The sequence below is a fragment of the Orycteropus afer genome, unplaced genomic scaffold (genome assembly GCF_000298275.1).
Source record: "Orycteropus afer afer isolate SDZICR_OR568_19922 unplaced genomic scaffold, OryAfe1.0 scaffold00487, whole genome shotgun sequence".
Classification (NCBI taxonomy): domain Eukaryota; kingdom Metazoa; phylum Chordata; class Mammalia; order Tubulidentata; family Orycteropodidae; genus Orycteropus; species Orycteropus afer.
The window spans coordinates 241229-252333 of NW_006922074.1; the positions used below are offsets into that span (position 1 = coordinate 241229).

Sequence of the window (11105 nt, forward strand, 5' to 3'; positions counted from 1 at the left end):
TGTAAAAGTATGGGACATGGTTTCTCATCTACAGCACTAATGACCTTTGGGCTGGACATATTTCGTGGTGGGCCTGTCCTGTGCATTGCAGGCTGTTAACACACTGGGCTGCTAACCGAAAGGTTAGAGGTTTGAGTCTACTGAGGGGCATCTTGGGAAAAAAAGCCTGGCAATCTACTTCCACAGAGTACCTTTGCAGGTAGGCAACCAAATGTGTCTCCAGATATTGCCCCGTGTCCCCTTGGAGTCAGAGTCACCCCTGGTTGTGAACCAGCAGTCCAGGGATGTAGTGAGGTTTGGATGAGATTGTATGTGCCCCTGAGCAACGTAATGACGGTGATTTATTTAATGATTACTATTTCGTCTAATAATTATGGTACTACTAATGCTCACCTAGTGACCTGCCTGAGGCTACAACTTGATGAAGCTGGTTAGGTATTTTTGTTGACAGTAGACCAAGTGTGCCTGATGCCTCCTCATCCCCCAGGGTCCCCAGTGAGGTGCACAGGACCTGTGCCCTCGATGCCTGCACCCCTGCCAGATACCCCACCTGCCTTCCCATGTCCCCTCCCCATCACTCCAGAGCAACACTGATAGCAGGTGGACAGGAAGCTGGTAGCTCCTGAGGTCCTGCGAGGCGCTGGCCTCGAGTAGGTGGCTCCCTGCCCGGATCCCTGACACCTCAAGGAGACTGCGAAGAGGTGCCGTCACCCAGCTTTACAGGTGAGGAGACAGGCCAAGAGAGAAGTGACTTGCATAGAGTCACACAGGTGCTAATGACCAGGGTCAAGAGAGGAGCTGGGGCTGCCTGATTCAAAACCTGGGGTCCTTACCACTCCTACGACCTCTGATTGCCTTAATTGACAGCCCCCACTCGAACCCAGGGGCAGCACCGGGCATGCCTGGTCCCATTGGATTTTTCCTGCCACCTTATCAAGAAGCTACTACACTTGTACCCACTTAGCAGATGAGGCCCACAGCATGCAGATAGCCGAGCTGGATCAGAACGCATGCCTGCATGATTCCAAAGGCCAGGCTTTTCTTCCCATCCGTGCCTGGAGGGCAGCTGCCCCTGGCAGGAGCTGTGACCTGCTACCGCCCCCTGCTGCCAACCACCCCTCTGCAGCCCTGGTGAAGTGAGGCCTCTTGTGGTGCTCCCGCCCCTTTGGCCCAGCCCTTTCCTCCTGGCAGCCTCTGAGCAAACAAAGTGGGGACCAGACTTGATTTGTTCCTCTGCATATGTGTCGGGTGAAGAGAGGAAATGTACAAGAGAGGGCTTTTCAGACATCGCACTGCCACCCCAGCGGGATGGTGGGGGTTCCAGGAACCTCGCCCTCAGTGCCCAGCCCTGCTGCCCGCCCAGCAGTGTGCCCACAGAGGACGGGGTGCTGGTGGCCAGCCAGCAGGGCCTTGCCACTCCCCCCGACTTCTTCTGGCTCCACGTGAGACTGGGGAGCCAGAGAGACCTGGGTTCATGACGGGCCCTTCTCCCTACAAGCTGTGCGACTGCCCCCTTGAGCCCTGATTTCCTCATCTGAGAAATAGGAACACATTATACTCTGTCATAAGGTGTGGGGGGCTCAGGGGTGAACAGAACAGAGGCATTCCGTCCCTCCCATGCCACAGCAGGAATGAACTATCTGCACGGGTCAGGGGGAGAAAGTTTGGAAGGAGAGAGGCTCAGGGTGCAAGGGTGAGGGTGGGAGGGCCAAGGAGGATGTTCTGCTTACCTAGTGCCACTCTACCAGGAAATATGCCACAAATGGGTAGTTTTAACAAATAAGAGTTTATTCTTACAAGTTTTGGAGGCTAGAAGTCCAAGTTCAAAGTGCCAGGCTCTAGGGGCTGGGTGAAACCCCTCGACCTTGGGCTTCAGCTCCGCCTCTTGCTCCTGGCCCACTGAAGCTGGAGGCTTTTCTTCACTCAGACAGCTGCTGGCTGCTGAGGCTAACAAGCCCAAGGTTGACAAGTAAAAAGACACAGTCCCAGTATTGCCACATAACATGGCAGGCCACTAATTCAAGTCCAGAAAAAGTCCTAAGATTGGCAGGGCACGGCAGGCTGTTGAACAATAACTTGGCTACATGCAGGGTTCAAGCGTGCCAAAAAGCTAGAGACCAATCCCAACGCTTCTCCTTATATACAGGAAGCAGACCACATCCCTAAAGCAGCTACTTAGCTGCTCACGGCAGATTCCACCATGGAGTTGATTGCCAGTCTCATCATGGGGAATAACTACCTCCAGCTGCCCAGCCACTCAACACCAGACCCAGTCAAGTTGACAACCTTAGCTACCAGAGAGGGCTTCCCAGGGGAAGGGGCAGCTGTGCTGGGAGCACAGGGGTAGGTAGGGCTCAGCCAGGCAGAGGCCCAGGATGCAATCGGCACTTGGCACAGGGGAGCAGAGTGTGTGCACTGGGGGACGTCAGCCCAAGACGTGGGGTCTCAGTTTCCTCTCCTGTAAAATGCAGAGCGTAATAGTGATGGGGCTGGATGAGGAAACAGGGCTGGTGGTTCGCACGGGAGGCTGACGTTATGGTTGGTTTTGTTGTTAGCTGTGGGGGAGCTGGCCCGCTTCGAGGCGACCTTAGCACAGCAGGACGAAACGCTGCCCCAGCTGTGCCAGCCCCACGGTCGGTGGTGGGTCTGACCGTTGTGACCTGTAGGGTTGCCCCTGGTGGATTTTTGGAGGTGCATTGTCAGGCCTTCCTAGCTCATCTCCATCTGGAGGCCCCACTGAGACCGGTCCAACATCATAGCAACACAGACAGACGGCTGGCTGGTGGCTGCGTGGGAGGTAAACCTGGGCCCAGTCGAGAGAATTCTACCACTGAACCAGCACAGCCCCTGCCGTTACGGTTTAGAAGGTGCTTAGTGTATGTCAGACCCTGCACCCGCCATTGTAACGTGTGCTCTGCTCACGAGCTCAGCGTAGACACACCAGGAAGCAGGCTGTGGGACACTGGCTTATTCGATACCATGTAGTTACTAAGTGTGGAGCCTGGATTTGAGCTCTGCCCTGGGGAGCTCTGAAGCTATAGGCCCGGGCTTCCAGATTTGGGGGCTCAGGATGGCTCTGAGGCCCTGCTTCCTCCAGCTGTGCCCGGGGGAGCCGGACCTGAGGCTGACTCGTGTTTCCAGGTCCCTCAAAGCGGCTCCTGTTGCACGTCCTGCCTGGGGCAGGCGGCCGACCACATCTGGGAGTGGTGCCCTGCGTCCCTGTCATTACAACAGTGGCTTTGAAGCCACTGGCGGCAGTACTGTTTGCCCATGTAGGAGGGGGCTTCCTGGAGCCCCTACCTCTGGCTGGCCTCCGCCTGACACCCCTCCTACTCTTCTTCCAGGCCGAGCAGCTCAGAGGGCCAGGACCAGCATGGCAGATCCCAGCGATGGCCCCCACATGGGGCCTGGGGAGGCAGCTGAGCCCCTTGGGGACGAGAGCAGCTCCCCTGGTGGGGAGGCCTTCCCCCTTTCCTCATTAGCCAACCTATTTGAGGGGGAGGATGGCTGCCCCTCGCCCTCACCGGCTGATGCCAGTCGGCCCCCTGGCCCAGGCGATGGGCGGCCAAACCTACGCATGAAGTTCCAGGGCGCCTTCCGCAAGGGTGTGCCCAACCCCATTGACCTTCTGGAGTCCACCCTTTATGAGTCCTCAGTGGTGCCCGGGCCGAAGAAGGCACCCATGGACTCGCTCTTTGACTATGGCACCTATCGCCACCCGCCCAGCGACAACAAGAGATGGAGGAGGAAGGTCATAGAGTAAGTATTGCTGGCTGCCTAGTCAGTAGTCTCCTCTGTACAGAACCCACCCACCTACCCATCCATTCATCCGTCTGTCCGTCCAATCATCCACCATCCATCTGTCTGCCCTCCCACACACTTGTCTCCCCATCTGTTTATCCTCCTATATAGTTGTCTCTCTGTTGACCATCTATCCATCCATCGACCCACTCATCTGTCCACCCATCCATCCGTCCATCTGCCCATCCACCATCCATCTGTCCACCCTCCCCTACACTGTCTCTCTATTGTCCTTCCATCCATTCGTTTATACAACCTTTCTCCACTATTCACCCAACCTTCTCATTTGGCCACTCATCTGTCCTCTCATCTATCTATGCATTGTCTATCTGTCCATCATCTGCCCATAAAATCAACCTTCCATCTGTCCATTATTCACTCACTTATCCATCTGTTTATCCACCAGTCCATCCAACTACTAGTCATCTGTTGATCTTCCCATACACTTGTTGTCTGTTGTGTGACCGTCCATCCATCCACCCATCTTCTCATTTGAACAACCATTTACTCATCTGCTTGTTCACCCACCTTTCCATCCACCTACCCATTTTACTTGTCTATCTATTCATCTGTCCACTCATCCATCATGTCTGTCTGTCCACCATCTACCCATACAATTAATTGTTTATCCATTCATCATCATCATCATCCACCCATCCATCCATTATTTACTCATCCTTTCATCCTCCAGCATCTGCCCACCTGATCTTCCACTTATAGAATTCATCCATTTATCATCCACTCATTCAAATATACATCTACCCATCCACCCAGATATCATCTCTCTGTCCACTCATACAACCGGCCTTCCTTCCATGCATCATCCCCTCATTCAAGCATCCATCCATTCCCCCACCCACCAGAGTTCCTATTCATCCAGGTGACCAGCTTTCTGTCAAACTAGTCACAATTCACTCATTCACTTCATTTATTATCTCTTTTCTTTCCTTCTTTCACTTAATCATCCCTACCACTTACCCATCTACCCAGTCATCCAAATTTCTAGCACTCAGTGCATTCACCCACTTGTCTGTCCATCTACTTGTTAATTCACTCGTTTGCTTGCTGTCATTAACTCATTCATTCATTCACTCACTCATATTTTCATCCATATGCCCGTCTGTTCATCCATCTATCCATCTACCCACCTTCTCCTGGCTGCCACCCTGGCTGCCCTCCTGTGTCTTCTCCAAGATCACTTCATTCCCGGGCATCCAGTGGCTTTTCTGGGGCTTGGGGAGATCTGGAAACCCCAAGGCATTAACTCTTTCTCTCCCATGAAGGAGGAGGCTGAAAGAAGAGGAGGGTGGAGGGAAGCCCTTGGTGGGGTAGCAGGGTGTGGTCCCCTTAATGACAGATAGCTTCCAACCCTAGACCCCAGGCCTCCTAGGCATTTGCCTGGTGTCTGTGCATGATTTGTGTGGCTTTCTGTAAACCCAAGCCCCCAGGGTTCAGTATCCAGAATGACCCTGGTTTCTGTTGGCTTGGTCCCAGTGCCTTGTGGGGTTGAGCCCCCCTTCCTGGCTCCTGAGGGAATCCAGGGACAATTTGGGGATAGGGCTAATAGTCTCCATGGTCACCTCTAGGTCCAGGAGCTGCTTCTGCTGAATGAGTATAGTGCATGAGCTCCTCTAAGGCCCAGCCCTGCTGTCCCTTCCATGCCTCAAATTGACCCAGGCTTGGAAACCAGCCTCTTTCCTGAGCTGCTTCCTAAAAACCCCTCTCAGAGGCATCTCTGTGTCGTGGAGATGGATCTAAAGGATACAAGGGTCTGGAGATGTCTTGTTGCTGCCTGGGCCTCCTCTCTGCCCTCTGCTCGTCCCAGACTCACATGCCTTCAGACGAAGCCTGTCCCCCTTCTCTGGCATTGCCTGGTCAGGAGAGGTCCCTTTTCCTGATGCACCAAATCATTGGTTCATTTAGTTGACATTTATTGAGTGCTCACTGTATGCCTGGAGCTCCAGGGGTGAGCAGACAAGGTGCTGGCCCTGCTTCCGTGGCACCTTCAGTTTACACAGCAAATGTGTAAGCACATAAATATACATCCGAGCAAGAGGAGGTGCTGAGATAGGGGAGAGAGGCTGATGCAGGAAAGGTAGTCTGGGAGGACTTCCTGGAGGAGTTGACATTCAAGCCTAAAGCTAGGGGATAAGAATGGGCAGCCGCACAGAGAGGAGAAAGAGTGTTCAGGGGGAGGGCAGGGCACAGCAAAGGCCAGAGGCGGTGCAATGCTCCACGAGTCCAGGAACCTCTGCTCAGAAGAGGAAACTGAGGCCCAGGGCAACCAAGTGCCCCCTGTCTCCTCTCTCTGTGCCCAGGCCCTCCTAGGTGCTATGGGAGGCCATGAGCTCGGCCTCTGCCCCTCCTCCATCCTCAGACCCACTTCTTCAGGCCCTCACCCCAACCCCAGCCCAGGCACTCAGGGCTAAAGGCTTAGAAGGGGCCTCGAAGGAGCTGCCAGCTGAACTGCTGAGAGAGACCCCACAGGCCCTCCTGAGTGAAGTCAGCAGGGATAGGAGTGGGCCATTCTTTTTTACTTAGTTTTTTGGTTTAAAGGTCAAACAAAGTTCAGAAGCAGGTAAAATGAGGGCTACCCAGGTGGTCTAATTAGAGACTGTTCCCGTCTCTGGACCCTGTTGGAGGGAGAGCTTCTGTCTCCACTGTAGAGGCTGAAGATCCCGTTCCGGTGCCCCTGAGATGGAGTCTGGGGCCCGGGCAGAGGAGGGGGGCGTATCTGCTGTCCCCTCGCGGTGAGACAGAGGCCAGCTTCCTCTGCCCCGCTGCCCCGGCCCACGCCCCAGCCTGCACTGGCTTGTCTTCTGAGCTGCAGCCCCCCTTCTCTTGCAGCCCCCACCTCTGTGGCATGGTTTGCTCTCTTCCCCAACTCTGCCCATCTTTCTCCTTCTCTCTATCTTCTTCTTCGTTTAAGTGGGGTCCCTGGCTGGTACAAACGCTAGCCACTCCAGCGCCTCACTACTCACTGAAAGGTTGGCAGTTCGAACCCACTGAGAAGTGCCTCAGAAGACAGGCCTGGTGACCTGCATCAAAACCTCATGGAGCAGTTCCACTGTGCACGCGTGGGGGCGCTGTGGATCGGCGTGCACTCCAGGGCAACTGACAGCAACACTCATTTAACAGATTCTTACTGTGCCCTGTGTGTGCCACATGGAGAACATGAGGGAGAAGCTGCCTGCTGTTCTGGTGCCCCTGGTCTGCGCTTGTTCTTTCTCAGAACCTAACACACAATAGGTGCCAGTTACTGTTTGTTGAGTGACTGAATGAATGTCTCCAAGCCCTCCTCCTCCTGGCATCTCAGTTTTTTCTGTTCCTCCTTTCTCTCTCTGGATGACCCTGGGTTGCACAGATGGTTTGTGCTTGACTACTGACCTAAGGGTTGGGGGTTCTAACCCAGCTAGCAGTGCTGCAGAAAGGCCTGGCAGTCTGCTTCCATAAAGACCTCCTCCAACCCTTTCTCCACTGTGTTCTTCCTCCACTTTCTCTGTAGCTCAGTGTCTCTCCCACATCCACGTGCACACAGGCTCTGTGTAAACAGCAGGTGCTCAGCAATGAGAGTCATACTGAGTTTAATAACATCTTACGGACTTATGTTCATGTTGTTGTCTGTCTCAGAGATTCGGGTGAATAAATGAATGAATGAATGAGGCACTTTCTATTTTAATATGTTGGTCCCCTTTATTTTCTCATTGTCTTGATTCTCACAGTAGCTGTCTGACTTATAGTAGGTGCTCACTAAATGATGGGTGTGTGGCTTATGCGACTCTGCCTCTGTCTCCACCCAGCACACAGTAGGTTCTAGGTAGGGTTTGTTGGTGACATCATTCCTTGGTGTCTCCACCTGTCCCTCCCCTCCACCTCTGTCCCCTCCCTCGGGCTTCAGCTGCCCCCTCATTCCATGGCCCCCTAAGTCCAAGGACGGTGGTATGGGTGGGGAGTAAGCCCTTTCGTAACTCTTCCTCCTCACCCCTCCAGGAAGCAGCCACAGATCCCTAAAGATCCGGCACCCCAGCCACCCCCTGTCCTCAAAGTCTTCAACCGGCCCATCCTCTTTGACATCGTGTCCCGGGGCTCCACTGCCGACCTGGACGGGCTGCTCCCCTTCTTACAGACCCATAAGAAGCGGCTGACTGACGAGGAGTTCCGGGGTGAGCCACCCAGGATTGCGTAGAGTGGGTGGGCTGGCCAGGGGCTGGGGGAGGCCTGGCAATGGGACCTCCTTCCTCCTCAGCATCTTCCTTTATGCCAGAAGAGCACTGGACAGGGAGTCTGGTCTGGTGGGTCCTTCATCAGTTACTTAACCTCTCTGGTCCTCAGATACCTCCATTCATTAATTCACTTTCTGTATGAAAAGGTTAGCAGACTCCTTCCTCCATCACTTGAGGGTGTGTGTGTGTGTGTGTGTGTGTGTGTGTGTGTGGTCTCCAGGGAGTTCCTTGGCCCTCCTGAGCCTCCACTTGACAGGAATAAGAATTGTCCTAAGGGGTCCGGGGAGCCCCTGCTTTCCCTCTGAGGGATCTCTGGATGGTGGGCAAGCATCTGGAATTCCTGCTGCCCCTTCCTGGTCTCACCCCTCCCCACCCCAGTCCCCGGGTATCCCAGATTTTGAACCCTGTGCTTCTGGAAAGATTTACAGCCTTGGTAGGGCCTGGCGAGGCCTGCAAGACTATGGCCCCTAGTTACCCTTCAGGTCTAGACTTGAACTCACTCCCGTGGCTTCCAGCCAAACAATAGACAGGCATATGGGGTGAACATTTACATCACGTAGATACACGCCCTAGAATGGTCAATCATGGGAGAACAGAAGGGCAGTGTTTGCACAGGGGGACAGATGGCAGGAGTGCATGACAGGGAAGGACACAGGGAAGAGGTAACTACAGGGAGGAAGTGGGAAGAGAGCTGTTACATTGTGGGGATTGCAGTCAGTGTCATGAAACAGAATGAATATGAACTACTGTATGGAAAATGAATTTACTCTGTAAACTTTCACCCAAATCACAATAAAAACTAAGCAAATAAAAAAGATTTACAGCCTTGGAAACCCTATGGGGCAATTCTACCCTGTCCTATAGGGTCATTATGCATCAATTCCAACTCAACGGCAGTGGATTTGGTTTGGGTTGGTCTCTAGGCTGAAACCCCCACTGCTTCTGTTTCTTTGCCCTCCAGCCTGTACAGACTGAGAGCACCCACCTCAGGGTGCCAGCTCTCTACCCACCACCCCCCAAATCGATATAAAAAGTTAAAAACTGTGGCACCTGCTACCAGGAGGACCTGTCACAGGAAGGCTGGCCGTGATCTGCAGCTCTGGCCTCGGAAGTCTCTCTAACGCCAGGAGAGGCCATTTGTTTTAATCATGGTAAAAATATGTATAAAACCACACATTTGCCATCTCAACATTTTTTTACGTGGGTCATTGAGCAAGTGACATTAATTTTGCTTACCAAGTTGTACAACCATCACCACTATCCATTTTAATTTTTTTCTGTTACCTCATTGCCCCTCAAGTAATGACCCTTCTTCCACCTTCCCTCCCACTCCTACCCAAAACCAAACCAAACTCACTGCTGTTGAGTCAAATCTGACTCATAGCGACCCCTCCTTGGGTTTCCAAGGTGGTATCAGTACAGAAGTAGATTGCCCAACCTTCCTTCCGAGGAGTGGCTGGTGGATTTGAACCATCAGCCTTCTGATTAGCAGTCAAGTGCCTTAGGCACTATGCTACCAGAGCTCCTACTCCCACTCCTGGTAACCATCAAATGAACTTTGGTGTCTACATACAGGTTGCTGTGAGTTAGAATGGACTTCAAAGGTTTGGTTTGGTTTTTGATTTATTTTAGATATTTTGTATAAGTGGAATCATGTAATAGTTGTCCTTTTATGATTGACAGATTTCACTCAATGTTTTCAAGGTAGGAAATACCATTAAACTTTTTATATTTATTTATTTATTTAATTCCAGGTACTTTAAGTAACTTAAATGCCAAAACAGGTGACCCAGTCTGTGACGTATTTTTCATGTATACCAGTATCAAACTGCTTCTTTAAACATCAGAACAATACAATGCATTATCATTGTGCCTGTCACAAAGTAATTACTGGATTTACTGAAAACACTCATTCATGCTGTCTGGCCAGGAGATGTGGCCTCATTTTGGGACATGAGTTAAAGTCATGGGGGACAGAACTCCTCCCTGTGAGAGTGTCAGTAACTGTCTGAATAATCTGATGTGGAGATAACGCACATTTGAGCCTGGCTTACATCCCCTCCTGGTCCCCCTGAGTTCACTAGGCAAAGGTATGTGTGTGGGGGGGGCAAACTCCTGTGAATTGGGGGCCATGGTGCCTGTGGCTTCGGTGGGCAGACCAGGTCAGGATGAGCTTGCTGCAGCTTCTGGCTTGCCCCGGAGTTCAGGCCCCAGCCTGATCTGAGAGCCGCCCCGGCATGTGTGTGGTGGCGGGCACATGCACGCTCATATGTATGCATGGGTGCAAATGCATGTGGGGAAGCCCAAGGTCAGCTTGGAGGGGGTCCCTGAAATTGTGGAGAATATTGTGAGTGTAGAGGAGGGTTTAGGGGCAGTAGCGCTTCAGTGGTTAATTCTTGCCTTCCGTGTGCAGCCACCGCCCGTCTGGCAGTGGAGACTTTTGTGTTGCTATTATGCTGAACAGGTGTCATCAGAGCATCCACACTAAGACCAGGAAGAAAGGCCTGGTGATTTGTGCCCAGAAACCAGCCAGTGCAAACTCTGGATCACAGTGGTTTGATGCTGCTGTGTACGGGTTCTCAGGAGTGGGGAGCTGACTCGAGAGGAGCTAACGACAGAGGCGAATTTACCAGGAAGCTCATGTCACTAAGGAAGCTTCAGGGCCCCCCGTATGCCCGAGCCATTCCAAGACTCTGGACTGAATTTATATTCAGAATTATGTTCTTTGTCATAGGAAAAACCAAAACCAAACCCACTGCCATTGAGTTGATTCTGACTCACAGTGACCCCTACTGGGTTTCCAAAGAGGTAAATCTTTATAGAAGTAGACTGCCCCATCTTCCTTCTGTGGAGCGGCTGGTGGGCTTGAACCACCAACCTTCTGATTAGCAGTCAAATGCCTGAGACACTGCACCACCAGAGCTCCTTCTTTTTCATAGAGGGTCCCCACATTGCCTAAGCTTCAGGTTCCACAAAACCAGAATTCGTCCCTGAGTGTTTTTCATGAGCTTAGTTGATTCTCCGGGAAGCCTATGACCACCCGCTACCCCTTGCAAAGTTGTTGTTGTTGTTATGCGCCAT

General features: G+C 52.5%; 1 protein-coding gene across 1 annotated transcript in view; it reads left to right on the forward strand.

Annotated features, from left to right (window-relative positions):
* The first annotated feature begins 3373 nt into the window (after positions 1-3373).
* TRPV4 (transient receptor potential cation channel subfamily V member 4) overlaps positions 3374-11105 on the forward strand; it is a 34519-nt gene continuing 26787 nt past the window's right edge. The window contains exons 1-3 of the mRNA XM_042782837.1: positions 3374-3452; positions 3555-3759; positions 7792-7964. Coding sequence (XP_042638771.1) covers positions 3374-3452; positions 3555-3759; positions 7792-7964 — 457 coding nt within the window. The remainder of the gene's footprint in view (positions 3453-3554; positions 3760-7791; positions 7965-11105) is intronic.